The following is a 17,075-nucleotide window of genomic DNA, read 5'->3' on the forward strand; positions in this document are numbered from 1 at the left end:
TTAAAAGTACCTTTTTACATGCGCGCTTGGAGCCAAATTAGTGCCAGTAGCGGAAGCCTTCGGCCATGATGTTAGTGGCACGTTGCTGGGATTTCTTTTTTTTTTTCTTCTCTTGTCTGCACATGCTGTAAAAAGGTCAACACTACTAGAAGTGGAATCATTATGAGACAGCAATGCATGTTTTGTTATTGCAATAAAATACATTGATTTATTTTATTGCTTAATTGTGACCATCACCAGCCCTCCCTAAGGAAGGGTAAGAAATCATTTATTATAGGGAGGATATAAAAAGGGAGAGCAGTGTTACACCTAAGTGGAGGGGGAGGGGGAAGGGAAAGGGAGCAGGGAGGAGAGACTCAAGGTAGGAAATAGAAAGGGTGGGGAAGAATAGATTGTTTTACAGTGAGGGTGAGATGTGAAGTTGTAGAATAAATTGTGCTTATTATGTTGTGTAATCCAGCCAGTATAGTGACAAGTGTGAAGCTTAGCTATAATGGTGGTGGCTGTGAACAGGGGGAATGAGTGAATGGTAGAATCTAAAGCAGGTATTTGGGATTAACATGTCTAAGGTTAAGCCCAGTATGAGTTTTATCCCACATCCCAAGGCGTGCCAGTGCATCGTAGACCAGTATATGTGCAAAAAACCGCTACCGCAAACCCAGGAACGTTGCTGGGATTTCAGCGAACCCAAAACCAGATGTTATGTGGCAGCAAAAATTAAGATGTTTAGAAAATAATTAGAGACAAACGGAATATCATTTGCTACTTTTATTATTGGATATTTGCACTTTTTTTCCCCTATAAATTAAGATAACAGTGGGCTGATAATATCACTCATCTCTATGCATCAGTGTCCACTGCTTTTTACCATGTGTATATTGGGATATAATAGTGATGTCAAGAGATTACAATAAGTGTGCGATTGATTAATCAATCTCTTTTTTGATCGCACATAAAAAGAAACACCCTCGACTTGAGGTATTTTTATTTAAATTACATTATTGTGGCAGATCAAAGTATTGATATATAACAAAGTGGCTTCATAAAGTCATTTATTGTTTGTTTTTAACAGACTACAACAGATGCAAGTGTTCTAGTCTGTAAAACACACACACATATATATATATATATATTTTACATATGTTTTATTCATTAAATAAAATAAACCCACACACATATTATTAATACTAACTTTGAGTTGTTTAATCCACGCACATGCAAGCTCCTCCCCTCCGCCCCGCCCCTCTCAAAGCCAAAGCTAGCCTGCAGGCCAACATGAGGAAAGTTGTTGCTAGTGGTCTTGAAACGTGGCAGGAGAAACGCAGAAAAAACACTTGATAAACACGTCAAATTCTCTTCTATGGGAAAACTTTGTGTTTGATGATGAAGACCTAGAGCAAACACAGTTTACACACATCACGTACAAGAAGTGTTTTGTTTTGTGTAAAAGTGAACATACTTGATTTTAGTGTTTGAAGGATTTTATTTATGTTTAATAAATATATTTGTCTACCAAAAAGAAATAACTTTTTTGTAGACAAATAATCGTTTGAATAATCGTGATTTCAATTAACTGAAATAATCATGATTATTATTTTTTCTACAATCAAGCAGCACTAGTGTCCACCCCAGGGCTTGAACCCAGGACCTTGCTGTAAGGCAGACGTGCTAATCACTAATCCACTCCTCTTCTATTTACTATTTTTTTTTTTGTGCTTTGACATACAAATCTTGTCCGATCAACTGAACTTACCACAGGTGGATTCTGTATAAACAGGATGCACCTGAACTCAGTTTTGAGCTTCATTCTAAAGGCTGAGAATACTGTGAGCTCTTAGTTTTTTTTATTGCTAGTTAATTCATAAACATTTAAAGCAAACCCTCGTCATGGTGTTATTATGGGATTTCAAATGTTGATTTTTTTTTTAAGAGATATTTTTTTATTACTTTTTTAAATAAGGCTGTAATATAACAAAATATGGTAAAAGTGAAGTGTTGTGAAAATGTTCCAGATATATTGCATAGTGGTTATACTGAGTATGTACTGTCGAGGCCTAAAATACCTTCTTGCTTTTTCATCTTTAAGACCGCAATCTTTAAACAGCAACGTTTTTTGTTTTTGTGAAATATATAGAAATCTTAAAGGCACACCGTGATCATAGTTTGCTCATTCATTCACAACTAGCTTTAGCTGAATCCCCTGAAAGTTCTCCTTATAGTTAGGATCACTGTGGTTGGTAAAATGCATTATGGGAGTGGAAGTGTGTGCTCAGATTGTTAACCCTGTGCAGCTCCTTCAGGCCCAGAGGAACTCCTGTCCTCCTTGTCCATCTTTGACCATGTCGACCGTCTCTCCCGAGGATCTTCTGATGGCACCCGTCGCCATGCCAACAAGGTTCAGCTCATCGCCATGCAGCCTTGCCCAAGCCCACCACTACAAGCTCCACCTCAGCAGAGCCCTACTGCCGCTGAAAACGCCAACATGGAGGTGAAATGAGCTCCATTACTGACACTTTTAACATTATTCACATCAGAAATCTCAAACCGCCATCAACTGGAATTTAAAAAAGAAGAATTATATCAAAATAAATTATAGCTGATGTGCAGCAATGGTCAGGGCCAGGCAATTTTAGGCAAACTAGATTTAAAAAGTGCTTTTATGTGAAAGTAGTTCCAAAGCGCTTTATAATATTAGCTTATTCACGCACCAATAGGACGGAACTCCCTTACAAGGCACTCGTTGATTATCTGGAGCAACTTAAGTATTTTGCCCAAGGACACCTTGACAGGTATTGCTTTTGGATCCAACCCACAACCTATAGATCAGAAGTTGACCCCTCTACCACCTGTTCCACAGTAGCCAATAGTTAAGTTATAAAGTGTTTTAACGTGTGAATTTTACATCACTTCAGCCTTAAACCCACAATTTCTGCCACAAGAGACAATGCTGTATTTGACTGAGGTCATCAGTAACAGACAACTCTGCAGTACAGATGTAAAGATTCTTCTTGCTCATAGGAATTCTACAGCTGCAATAATTATTCAATAAATCAAAAAGTCAGACATAATTAATCCACAACTATTTCATGATGAACATCCTCTATGTCACTGAGCTAATTATTACATGGAAATGTCTCACGTAGTTTCACTAATTGACTAAACCAGTCACCTGTGTGCAAGACAGCAGCTGTTAGCATTTAAAGGGAGATTTGAAGTGGCTGTCAAAAATGTAGTTATTAAAACAAAAATCTAAATACACATGTTGCATCTAGACAGCATGGAGGTGTTGGTAATTTGTTTATAACAATGATTTATTGGCTCTATAAGGTAAAAAATTGACATTTATAAATTTACATTTGCATTGACTACAATTGTTTCCATGAAAAAACAAATATTCTCTATAATGACTTTGAAATTTTCTCATTTATTTGATGAACATTGAACATTCTTTGCTCACAGTAAACATTTTTGATGCACCGTACGCTCAATTTTCAATCACTGAAAAATCTGTCTGGTTCATTTGTATAGGACAGTCTGGAGATAGGCTGTATCAAGTTTGGTGTTAATGGAGCAAGAATTGTGGGAGAAGATAGGTTTACAGTTTTTGATGAAAACAGAGTGACAGACTCCCAAATTTGCTATAATTTTAAATCTACAAATATTTCTTCAGTATTAGGGCTTCATTTAAGTTAAAATTGCAAATCTGATTTATTGTGAATTATCAAAATGTCAAGCTTTAGAGGCTTGCCGTAGCACCATCTTTAGGATGATTGACCTGTTTTTGGCAGCTTAGGCAGTTTAGCATTGGACTGGACTTATGTGCAAAATCCGGTGATTGTTCACACATGGGAATTATGTTTTCCTCGTGAGAAGAGGAGAAACACGCTAAACATGCTAAATTAACGTTCAAATTTGCATTTTACTGTTTCTTATTGCATGTTGCCGGTCTGCTCTTCAGAGAATGACCATATAAGGGTTGTGACGCACATAGAAGTACCAGCATGGCATCCTTCACCGCAGCACCTTTGGCTCACACTGACAACACCTACAAAGTTAGATAGAATTATCGTTACTCAAATTACTCCCCAAGAATGCCTTGATATGTGGGGAGGTTGAATTGACTAAACTATAATGTCAGAAAAGGAAATATGTCAAAAGATAAGAAAGTAAAATAAAAAGAGAAAAATACGTATTGTCACGTCTGGTGCGATGGCGATGCCAACACTAGTACAGAGCAAGATAGTGGAACAGGAACCAAGGAGTAGGAAGGCTATATATACAGTATATCCTTACTGGTTTGGTGTGAAGGCGTCTCCAGGTAGGCCTATGAAGTTTGTAAAACTGTCAGGAAAATTACTTTATGTCATTTTTTTGTGCATCGCAGCACAATTGACGCAGGTTTTTTTGGCTGCAGTGAATGACGTTTTTCATGCAGATTGGCACGGAATGTTTGTGTGCTGCATGGAAGGAATTTGTGTGGAGCTGCTCGGAAAATTTGCAAACTGATGTACGTAAAAGGGGTTCATCACTTTAACCCCCGTTTTTACTACAGTGAGCTACTGATTCCCACCCCTTTTATTGTGTCCCGGAGTCCTGCTTTTTACCATGAAAGGAGTTATTTTAATATTCTTTAAATATTTTTCTCTTGATTTCATTTCATTTTTTACCATATCTATTTAAATTTCTTAAAAAGAAGGACGCAATAAATGGTTCCTGTTGCCCGTACCTTTACCATAAATATTGTCCCCAACCAGACCATAACCCAAACCCTGAATGAAATATTGTAATAAGATGTAATTGCATGAAATACCTTCCATTCGAAACGACTAAGTTTAAAAGGTTTGTGCTGCACTAAGATAATGCAAAAGTCATGTTGGCACATGAAATAAACGGAGAAGGGATCAAAAGAAGCTGTGATAAGTCAAAGCCAATCGGTTAATGATTATTTACTCCTGCAGGTGGCGCTGAGGCACAAATCTGACATGGAGCACTACAGTAACAAACTGCGGCAGCGAGCGAAGAGGCGGGGCCAGTGTGAGTTTCCTTCCATGGACGACATCATGGACGCCTTCGGAGACAGACCAGTTCAGAGCGAGACAGCCCAGCGGCTCTATAGCTCTGCCCATGACCACATGGACTGCATCCTGCAGACAGAACAACCCTCGCCGCCCACCCCCAACTACTCCAGCAGAAGGTTTATAAAAATATATATACAGTAATACAGTATACACCAACTTTGAAAAATGTCTCTTTAAAAAAAAAACTAGCGCAAGACCAACAACACAATCAAACAAAATACCACAAAATGTATTAACGTAGGTTTAATTAAACTGAACTGATGGGTTTGGTATTTACATGTCTGCAATAATGAATACGTTTTTTTTACATATACAGTATATTTTTTACATTATCTTTACTTCTGCAAAGGAAGTGCTATTTTCACCTGTGTTATGTGTTATAATTGTCTGTCTGTTGGCAGGATTACATCAAAAGCAATTAACAGATAGATTTTACGCCATGAAAGATTCCATCAAATTTTGGAGGGGATCAGGATCACTGAAATTATTCTCGATCAGTTCCAAAATTTTTTAATTGGCAGCATTTCAAAAATGTATATCTCATTTTGTAATTGTAGGTATGATTTACATTAAAAAGAGGAAGTGAAACACAGATTGCACATACAGTAACTGGAATGGAAGCTCATATTGTATATGCCCACAGACCCATGAAACCTAAAATGCACCTGCGCTACACATACCAAGAGATATTAGATGTAGGTGATCCTAGTGGGTTCAATACCCTACCAGTGCAGAAATGGAAGAGACAGCGTCTTCCATGTAAAGAATAATTAGCAAGCAGCAGTGAGTGATGCAAGGAACGTAGCCCACTAGACAAGAGGATGAAAATAACGACTGCATACCCCCTTTCTTTTTTCATCGACAACCTGACGACACCGAAACTTTACCCTAACCTAGAGAAGAACTTGTTCTCGGGTCTAAAGTATAACGTTGTCATACTACTCAAGCAAGGGACCCAAGTGTCTGCAGTCCTGCCCTACCCGTTCTGCAACATGGTGATGGTTTGGATCATGTCCTGCTTTGGCTTGTATTGTTCTTTTTTGGGCTTTTGGTTAATTGTCCGATGGGTAGGTTAAACCAGAAGGGGGTGACATGTCAGCTGAGTTCATCCCAGGGATCATCCCCGGATGGGCGTGGTCACCACAATGAAACCATAATCTGCCTCCTCCTCAGTCCTGGTTAATGTGTCTAGTTCTATTAGGCTTAGTTCCTGGGGGCAAAGATGGGAGGGCACAGGTGTAATCATGAAGCAGTGGACATGTTTCATTTTCTAGAGATCTTCCTGTGCTTCCACAGAATAGACAGTTCCCCACTCTTTTAGCTAACTGCTACAGTTAAAGCTGCATTCTTTAGGGCTGCAGCAGGAAAGGAAGAACGCTGCACGCAAACGACACAATCAGCTGTGCTCCGGTGATAAACAGTTGATGCACGCCCTCTTGGCAGCTTGGCTGATGACAGCAGTTACACTAACCACCGTGGTGTCACTATGGAGTCTGATTTCTAGAGTATAGAAAGCTAAGGGTTTTATGATCAGATATCATACACAATTTCACTTTCAATATTTACCCCATCCAACTGAATCTTTAAGTATGTGTATTGGTCCTGCAGATCCCAAAAAGATATTTTTAATACTTTCAAAACTTTGAATATACTCAATTCACGATTTATTAGCTGTATTATAACTGTAACACCTTTGAAACCATGCCTAAATCATAAATAAAAAGGAAGAACTGTTTAGGGCTGAACGCTGACCCTTAAATGATGCCACTAGTCATGTTCAAACATGATGAACAGTTATTATCCATATTAATCGTTAGTCAAATAATTCCATATCCAGTCAGAATGATGGCCTACCGTTAAGTTATTGAATAATATTTTGTAGTTTATTTTGTCAATTGTCAATTTTTAGGTTTATGAATATCCCATTTGTATATTATTTGAATTTGTAATTTACATGATGAAAAAGATATATTCTGTGGTTAAAAAAGACTTCCCATTGCTGTTTGTGTTTTTTGTCTAGAGCGCGGCGCTCCCCTCGTAATCGTAGAGCTCAACCAGGACCAGGAAGTCTTCCCGATACTGATCGAGACCGGTTGCTCACTGACCAGTGCGCCACCTACAGGAAGTATCCAGGACTCAACAACGTAGCCTACATGGTCAGAGTCTGCGGCCTTTTTCATATAACATTCCTTAGGATCCATTATAAAACCATGCAATATCCAGGTGCTTATTTACAAACTGTAAATGTGCTATTTTTCTACAGTCTGACCCTGACCTACCCCCTGACCATGGCAGTCCATCACCTACAGATGAGGTATTCGACTCTGCACCGCCCCCACCCCCATACATGCCCCCACAGCCGTCCATTGAAGAGGCTCGGCAGCAGATGCATTCGCTCTTGGATGACGCTTTCGCCCTGGTGTCCCCGTCCTCTCAAGGCAGTGCTGGGATGAGCGGGGTAAGCCCTGCCTCTCAGGGCCGGCCCCTGAGCCGGCAGTGTTGCTTTCACCCAGCAGCCTGCCCCCACAGCCCCTTCTCTGCAGTGAGTGTGTGGACCTGAGGGTGGAAGTGATGTGGGGGTCAGGGTTCCTTATGTTCCTCTGTCTATCTGTGTTTTCTTACAGCGATATGCTGAGCTGGGAATGTCGTCGGCCTCTGTGAAGAGTCTGCTGCAAAGGTGAGAACCAAAACACCAGACCCCACCTCCTCTGATTATTTCAGTAGCTGCTTTTAGATATCCACTGTTTTGGTTCTGGCACAACTCTGTTTAGAATTCACAGAACTTAAGGAATTTTTGATGAACTAGTCGCCTTAAAAGCAGTTTAATCAGAGCCAACATGGGTGAATGCTCTGGTTTAGTAGGTGAAGGCTGCTAATCTGTCACTATTTTTGACGTATGTTTTCAACACCATGTTATACATGATATTCATATTATGCTGTGTTTGCCTTTCTGATGTCATGTTTATAATCCACAGTAAGAGATTCTAATGGATGCTCCTGTGTTTGCCTTCTTATTGTCATGGTTACAATTCACAGTACAAGATTCTGAATGCTGATTGGCTGCTACTAAGAAGCACCGTTTAGTTTTACTATTATAGTTATTTACATTAAACATTTCATTTTGATGATTCAATATAATTAATAATCCAATCTACTTTATTTATTGAGCACTTTTTTTTTACTAACAAGAGTTAACCAAAGTGCTGCACACGAGTTACAAACATTTGTACATTTTTTTTTCAAAACAAGGCTTGAAAAATAAAAACAGACCAAATAACTCTCATGGTGAGAGTTAGGACATACTGTATACATGAACTCGATTTTGAGGTATTATTATTAAATATTAACATTTACATTTTATTTAACAAAAATAGTTAAGCCGAATAGAAGAAGCAGTGGCAAAAATGTTTCATTAGCAAATGTGATGGATGTAACACCGGACAATGGCCTTACACCTAGCGATAAGCAGACAGTACATCCTAAATGTGCAACGTCAGGAATAAACTGACTGGCTGAAACCAAATGTATTCGGGTATGAAGTAGTGTTGTTGATTGTAGATGTGAATGTTTTAAAAATGATACATGTGTTAAATTGCACACATTACACACGTTGTTTACTGTTTGGTAAGTGGAAAGTTCATAAATGTTTTAACTTTTTGCATTTCTTACTTCAAAAACCAAAGAAACCTGAAAAATTAACTACACTCCAAAAGTATGAAGTAGTGTTTTTTTTGATTGATTACAGGTCCAACTCTTGACATTTTAGTCAAAGTATTACAGTTCGGCTTATTTTGTTGTTAAAATGTTAGTGACTGTCGTTTATGGGATGGAGCCCAGCAACGGTGGTTTGTGATGTTTTGGTGTCTTCTCACTTCACGAGCCACCACTGTTGGCCCAGCGTCTCCTGTATAAACTTGAGTGGAGCATCTGAACCAGCAGGTAGTGCTGTCCCCGCCCTTGCATTCAGAGGCTTGTACTAAAGTGCTGGATTTCTGCTCATCAGAAACTCACTTTTGAACTTTGCAGCTTTACTTTGGAGCCACTTGCGTTTAATGCAGTGTGTTTTTAATTTCACTTTAGCATTCTAACTTTGGAAAAGCACTATAGCCACTGGAAACAGTAACTGCTGTATTTAGTGACTAATTGTGTTTCAACTGCTCCAGGAGTGCTACTAGACCCAAGTCGGCCAACGAACTTGGGGTTCAGTTACTCTTGAAGTTTTGATTAACTGTAATGTTATGTTATAAACACGTGTGAATTTTGTCCACACAAAAACATTTTTTAGAAAGCCACAGTTCACCTGCTAGAAGTATAGATTTAGAGGTTGTTCAATGGATCTTGTTTATCTGTTGGAAGTTTTAACACAGCAGCCTGTTTAGAGTAGGGTTTGCGGACCAGAACCCTGTCTTTCTGAAAGTATCCTGTGTGTTTCCAGACAGGGCCTGAGCTCCGGGCCATACATTTCAACTTCAGAACATCTACAGGAGTCTGTTTACGCCAACAGAAGGCAGTATGAGGATGCCCCCTCCATGTCCAGACCGCAGCCTGTAGGGGGCAGCACAGGTACTGTAACTTTGACATGAAGATGGACAGCTAGAAACCATCACCTACTATCCACCCTCTTTAACAATCTTCCTCCTCCTGACACTCCAGGTGCTCAGCTCCATCACCTAACTCAGGTTGGACTGGCCAGTCAGATTGCAGTCTACCCAGGGGTGGGTCGGAGCATGTCAGGTCCAACTGGGTCCAGCTGGAATCAGCAGCACTCAGACCAGGACCTATCCAGACCAGGAGCTAGCAGAGAGAGTGTGAGTGTTGGTGTGATAAACAAGCAATCTGTAGCACAAACATTCTCAACTAGCGTTTCAGGTAAAAATAAAAAAAATTCAGTGACTTTAATTTAAAAAAGCTTTATTTATTTACAGTAGCACAGTGTCGTCTAACAAAAGGCAGCAGCACTTTATTTTGCTTTATTTTACTGGAGTGAATTATTTTATCCTGTTAGATGAAATTAATGATGGTGCATCTGGAATCCTGATTTGTCCTCAACATCATTGTTGTTCAGCGTTTTTTTTTTTTTTTTGACAAAACAAGGTATTTGTATTGCACATTTCATACACAAGGAAACTCAAGGTACTGTACATGATTAAAGTGCAACATTTAGACAGAAATTACGAAAAATAAAAGCAGCAAAATCTCAGTCATAGAGAAATAGCGATATATTATTATTATCATTATTAATAATATTAATAATAATAATAATGATAATAATAATAATAATAATAATAATTAAAGCAGCGTTGAACGGGCCCTTGCAATCACACACATGTCAGGACATGCGCACATTGAGATGTGTTGCATGTCGGGGTGTGGCAGAAATGTTAAAGTGTTGAGACGTAGCTGACTATTTTCAAGGATTATATCACAAACATTCCTGCAATGTTCTGTGCACACATAATGCCTCTGATTTCCTTTTACCAATAGGTGGCACTATGACTATGAATAACGGTTGCATTAAACCATAACTACATTTTTTGTCAAACTCTTAATTACTACCATAAGCTTTGCGATCGCTCACGTGCCAAGCGATCCCCTTCTGCTGTGAAAAATTCCTGGTGAGAACCTGTTGTGGTAATGTGCTAGAAAGAAATACAGTACAGTACTTACCCAGATCAGGGAAATCCTCAGTGTACTGAAGTAATAGTTCTTCAGTACACTGAAGAATTCAGACATATGTCAGAATTCTACAGAATTTTGTAGAAGTTCCACAGTGATGATGTCATCAGTCCAAGCTGCGAGCTAATACAAGGGGGTGGCATTGAATCATTTTGCCATTCACATGTGCAATTCCCCCAAAATATCAAATTTTTCGCCAATCCTAATATGCGGACAAAGTTTCATGACTTTTTGAAAGTGTTTAGGCCCTCAATAATGTCCTCTATATGAAAAATAATAATAAAAACGAGGTGCGTTACAATAGGGTCATTTAATCATTTCAGCCTCTGAGGTATCTACAGATGTGATTTTTTGTATTAACTGTTGAAAAGATACAAAGATAGCTTCTATATTTAGGTCTCATGGTTTTCATGCTCAAGCTGGCCCAGATGAACAAAGTCCAGGAAAGAAGGAGCAGCAGAAGGACTAGAACAGAAAGAGGTTGTAGGCCAAAGTGATGTCTAAAGTGGACCACATTTTCAAACAGCAGGCAAGATTAGTATTTCTAGAATAGGAGCTTCACCATATTGCTAATTTAGAGAAAGCATCTGATAAGCTGAGAGAAATAGGCATTGTGGTATTGCATGGGGACTTATGGATGCCTGAGAAGTATGCTCTAGCGGTGCACTTTTTTGTGACACTTGCTGTATCTTCCACAGGTGTTGTCATTCCCGGAGTTCTCATCTTCTTCCATTTTCCAAATGCCTAGCTCTTCGTTGCAGGACATGACTGCACCCCCCCTCCTGCTGACCTCGCCAACACCCGAGTATCCACCGGACGATGCCTCTCCCTCCGTTCACACCTCAGCCTCCCTGATCAAAGCCATCAGAGAGGAGCTGCGACATCTGGCTCAGAAACAGATTGCAGTGACAAGTTACCCTTAAACTGTCAGGACTCAAACTGCCGTGAGCCTGAAAAATATCGGCTTTCAGCTCTAAAGCCAAGAACTGATCCAAACTGTCCAGTCTATGGAGCTGATATGTGTCACCTGGATCCAAAACCACCATGGATAATGAACCAAGGCTAAAAACAAGAACTATCTGCACCACCATCACGGTATTTTACAGGGTTTGTCCTTCATCCCTGCTCCTGTTGAAATTAAGTGCTTCCTTGACCAGACGCTCATCGTTCTTTAACATGTTAAGGTTTTAACTTTTGGAGCAGTTCTGGAATAACTCCTGAATCCTGACAGTCTAGCAGATCATCTTTCCACAGTGCCATATTTTGTCCATGAAGGAAATCATTCCCTGCAGAACTTCATCCTGACACATCACCCAGGTTGGATGTTCAGAATTCAGAACTCAGAAGTTGACTTGCCCTTGATATTTAGTTCACTTCTTGCATGTCCAGAGTAAGTCATACTGACTTACAGTTCTGGAGTTAGAATTGAAAATAACTGGCAAACTTTATAAAACAAATTCTAACCTAACACGGGCCAAGAATGGACGCTAGGTTGATAATGCACACAGAGAAAGGCTGACGCATAATCTATGTTTGCCAATTTAAGGAGCCATTGATCAAGACCATCCAATACGTGTCCGTTCCAAAAAACACAAACTCACCTATACTTACTGTGAATCCAGTAAGCTTGCTAACATAAAGTACACTATATTGTATACACTACTCACACCAACAAATTAAGTGCAAACTAGAGATGTTCGACATTTGCTTTTTATGCCGAGATCTGATAAGTCCAACGCTAAATTTCCGATATTACCCGATATTGATATATACACAGACCCCTACCACCAACCTAATTTGAGGTTACATTATATATCTCTCCATTAAAAAAACAGATTAAGCATATTTTTAATGTGTTGTATTCCACAAATAAACATCGTCTATACAAAATAAGGATACTTATTCAGCAAGTGATGGAAAAAGTGCCATATTTAATTTTTACATGTAGTCTCAAACTGCCGTCTCAGCCTCAGTAGTCGTCCAGACTAATCATCAAAGCAGTTTAATAGTTGTAAGAGCAAGGAGTCTTTGATGATGTTTACTGTGAAACTGTAACAATACAGAATAAAGTAACCTTTTTTATATTGTGCCACAAACATATCCCACACATATAGTTTGTACATGAAGTGCAGGTGGATCAACATAGCTAGCCAGTGTTAGCTTAGCGTTTAGCATGTGAGTTACCTCCTAAACATGTACAAAACGGAGAACAAAGATCTATATTACCGCATAAAATGGCTGAAACACATAATAGACACTGACTACCGACACAAAACGCTTACAGACATTACTTTAGAGCGCAGAATGGAGTTTAACAAGCCATTTTTAGAAGGTATGACCACGTCGAGGAAGTATGTTCTGGTACCAAACAATATTCTTTTTCCATCACTAGATAGCACTGTAGCACCATAAACAAAGTTCATTCAGTAACACAAAGTAGGAGGAAGAGCAGAGCATTGTTTGTTTTTTTTCAATATCTTTGGAACAGCCAATACAGATGTCAATCAATATTACATTTTATGGTAAATATTGTCCAATAATATCAGTGTGCCGATAATCTCGCCCATCTCTAGTGCAGACATATCAACACGTGGTCAAAATTCAATATTATGGCTCCTACAATGACCCACTTAAAAGTTTCCCCTATTTTGGATTAACTGTTCAGTCCTTTCGGTGCAAAAAGTTGGCCTACATACTTGTACCTAATTGTTCCTCAAGGCTAGCTGGGTTTCCATTACAGATTTTTGCAAAATAAAAGCGATATTTCTAAATGTCGACAAAGTATAATTGCGCTTTGAACGTGTTTCCATTGAAGGCTGTTTTGTACAGGAGCCACACAACTCCTGTTAAATCCCACCCCACGAGGAAGGCGGACGGTCCAAACTTCATTATAACACCCTGTATTCCTGTGTTGTTTCACATCTAATGTGGCAGTCATCATTTTTTAAGCATAATGCTAAGAAATGTCCTGGTCTCCTCTTCTGTCTACACGTATCGCGTCATATGACCAGCAGTGGTCATGTGACCAGGTACCTCACGTCCCGTGACGTGTATTTGCGGAAAAATTGTTTCCATAGCGCTTTTGCGACAAATTTCAATATCAAAACGTCTGAAATACCTCCTCATGAAAGCGTAAAAACCTTTTATCGATATTTGAGTGTTTTTTTGAAATTCAGGTGTCTTTAATGGAAACACAGCTATTGTTTCTGGATTAGGTGGTTGCTCCATATCGACGGTCCTTGATAATGAGCCATGATGCTAATCAAGGGAAATATTCTACTTAAGTAAAAAAAAATATGGTGCAGTCAGTTATGATCCATTTATCATTAATATCAGTGTTAATCACTGACATAGTGATGGAATCCAAATCAGTAGATTTTGCTGAAAACAGTACGTGAGAAGTCGATCTATTTATTTTCATACGAGAAACTCCAAACAAACAAAGTGAATCGTGAAAGAAAGAGAAATAAATTATTTTCAGTAGGTAAATACTGGAATCCAAGAATAAAATTAAACCAAAAATGCTGTTTTTAGTTACATATATTCTCAATGAAAACAAAACTTTTAGATCCCAACCCACCAATTGAGAACCTCGGGTCCACGTCATTTGTAGCTGATGTGATGACTGCATGGTTGGTTTGATGGTTAATAATCCTTGAGTTCCTTTTCACTTGGCATTGGTTCACCCGATCTGGAGTGGTTTGACCTTTTCAATCCCTTAAAGAAAAACATTCTCTTGATGTTTGAACAAAACATCCCAGCCAATCATTTTCTCTGGATGTTGGGCATCCAACTGTCTCTACTGAAGTTCTGATGTGGGATCCTCCATTGAACTTCTGTGGTGCTAACATCTACTTTTCATTCTCACCTGTTGCCTTTCCATCAGTCACAGTGATCAGGTGATCAGTGATCATCATCGTTGTGTGTGATTACGAAAATATATATTAAGAGTCGGAACAGTGTAGAAAAGTCAAAGAGCACATGTCAGAGCTTTTATCGCAGTATAGAAATGTTAAAGATTTTTTAATGCTCATATATGGAGGTATACTTTTTTTGAGAAAAAAGACCAAACTACTGTTCTATGGTTCTTCTTTTGTTGTTTGTTTCTTTATGGAGATGTTTCTTAATGTAGCTAAGTGCTTTAATTGTTGATATATTGGTGGCAGATGAAGAATATAAATATAAACATATATTTATGTATGTATGTATGGATGTATGAACGTAATATAAATATATATATATATATATATTAGCCATATATATATATGGCTAACATATCACTTAAGTTTGAAGCTTTTCATCATTCTAAATTATTAGGGTTCAGAGGGGAAAAGGACTTAAATGTGCATCAGTGCTCCCTGCAGACAACTCCCTTTTAAATTGTCAACTGGTCTGGCTTTAAGACTCGGGTGCCCTTAGGAAAAAGCTTTGACCAAAAGTCAGCAAAATTCATTAATTGCAGCAAATCAAAAAGCAGATTCGGTGACTCAAAAGATGCTGATTTTGTTGTCTACATTCATTAAATTAATTGTGACAGTCATTTGTTATTATTTGGACCAAACAAAAGTACAGCTAGAAAAAGCAGATTAAAAGTTTACACCACCAGCCGGTGAATCATGAAAAATGTCATTATTTGGAAACAATGCATTAAAATGTAGCCTATATTAAAATGCAGATGAATAGGTTTTCCTTTTCAAAATAAAGTATAGGATTTTTTTTCCCAGGCAATTGCATGCAACCCATTTTGGTTTTTAAATCAATAAGTTGAGAATCTCTGTTTTAAACAAACACAGCTTCAGATTTGTTTCCTGTTTTCCTGACATCTTGTCAGTGATTTGACGGAAGCATTTGCGGAACCTCCTCATTGGTGCTTGCTCACGATTACTTACATACAGTACGTTCTAACGTGAAGTAAGAAAGTTCCGCACCAATCCATGAAATTTAGAAATATGGAAGCCCATTTGAAAAAAAAAAAAAATGTAAAGCAAAGAAGAGTTCTAACACTATTAAGATTGCAATGAAGTTTATTATTTTATGATACTGTCACAGAGAACTGTTTATAACTTTTAGATTTCCTTAGTATTTAAAACAGAGATGTTGAAACATCAATAACAATCAAATGTTCTCATTCCTTAATTCATTCAACGTCCTGTTGAGGGTTGCGTGGGTCTACTGGTGCCCATCTCCAGTTCCCAAAGGGTGCTAGGCAGGGTTACACCCCGGACAGGGCGCCAATCCATCAAATGTTCATCAAACAGTTTTTATACCCAGAGAAGCTCCTTTTAAATTTAGGTCAGAGGTTCTTAACAAGATGGTCCAAATCCAAAAATGGATCGCAAGCGCTTTTACCTGAGCAAAAAAGGAAAGAGATTTTTTGAAAAACATTTATTGTTGAGTAGGGTGTCATTTCCTCTCACTACTAATAATAGGTGGTATTCATTTGCTAATTGTCTGTAAATGGTCACTATATAAGGCTGTGAAATGAAAACTTTATTTTATGTACTTTTATTATCTATTATTTATTAATTTATTTGCTTTTCGATATCAACTGCTGCATATTTTTGTATTCCTAAAAGTCCTTTTTTTATTTCCAGTACCACCTCTAATGCATGTTGGTTATCATGTACCAGGGCTATGTTGCATTGTCTCAAATTAAAAGCACAATCTAATAATTAAATACATTAGATTAAAAAAAATATATATATATATATATATATATATATATATATATATATATTTTATTTTACAAACAAAAAGAATGGCAATGGGTCCTAAAGCCATATCAGTTGAGCACTGCTAGTTTAAGTAAACTTCTGAGGACCAGGCTATCATCTGAGGAGTAGTTGTTGTGTCCTGAGCTGGCCTAGCTCAGTTAGTTTCCACATCACTCGTCAGTCTGCTTGTCTACTGCATTTCGGGCTTGATTTGAAGCTTTGGCTCCTTGTGCTGTTGCTGTTAGTGTTCAGCATGCTGCAAAACATTGTTCTAGTTTAAAAGTAACCAGTTTCTGCAATTTAAGTTCAGAGTCTAGTAAAAATGCCATCTGAACCATGTTCTTAGATTATTTCCATCAGGTTTGTAGCGTTCCAGTGTGGAGATGACGTGGGTTTGCTGTTTAATAAGAAAAATATTATATGAATGTTTTATCTGTGATACTGAATGGACTCAAAGACCTGCCAAAAGTCCATTTATGGGCCACTAAAATCCTTTGCTGGCTGCAAGATCTCTGAATGGACCTATCAGAGTCCCACCCACAGAGTCACACGGTGCTAATTCAGTGACTCGGGCATGGGTGAAACCTGTAGGCCTGAAGAGGAACCG

General features: G+C 38.4%; 1 protein-coding gene across 1 annotated transcript in view; it reads left to right on the forward strand.

The window, feature by feature from the left end:
- LOC114466114 (UPF0606 protein KIAA1549) overlaps positions 1 to 13,775 on the forward strand; it is a 41,304-nt gene extending 27,529 nt beyond the window's left edge. The window contains exons 14-21 of the mRNA XM_028451594.1: positions 2,292 to 2,488; positions 4,959 to 5,194; positions 7,099 to 7,234; positions 7,342 to 7,620; positions 7,703 to 7,755; positions 9,514 to 9,641; positions 9,732 to 9,886; positions 11,453 to 13,775. Of these exons, the coding sequence (XP_028307395.1) occupies positions 2,292 to 2,488; positions 4,959 to 5,194; positions 7,099 to 7,234; positions 7,342 to 7,620; positions 7,703 to 7,755; positions 9,514 to 9,641; positions 9,732 to 9,886; positions 11,453 to 11,677 (1,409 nt within the window). The 3' untranslated portion in view covers positions 11,678 to 13,775. The remainder of the gene's footprint in view (positions 1 to 2,291; positions 2,489 to 4,958; positions 5,195 to 7,098; positions 7,235 to 7,341; positions 7,621 to 7,702; positions 7,756 to 9,513; positions 9,642 to 9,731; positions 9,887 to 11,452) is intronic.
- Positions 13,776 to 17,075: the final 3,300 nt, after the last annotated feature.

The sequence above is a fragment of the Gouania willdenowi genome, chromosome 6, assembly GCF_900634775.1.
Source record: "Gouania willdenowi chromosome 6, fGouWil2.1, whole genome shotgun sequence".
Classification (NCBI taxonomy): domain Eukaryota; kingdom Metazoa; phylum Chordata; class Actinopteri; order Blenniiformes; family Gobiesocidae; genus Gouania; species Gouania willdenowi.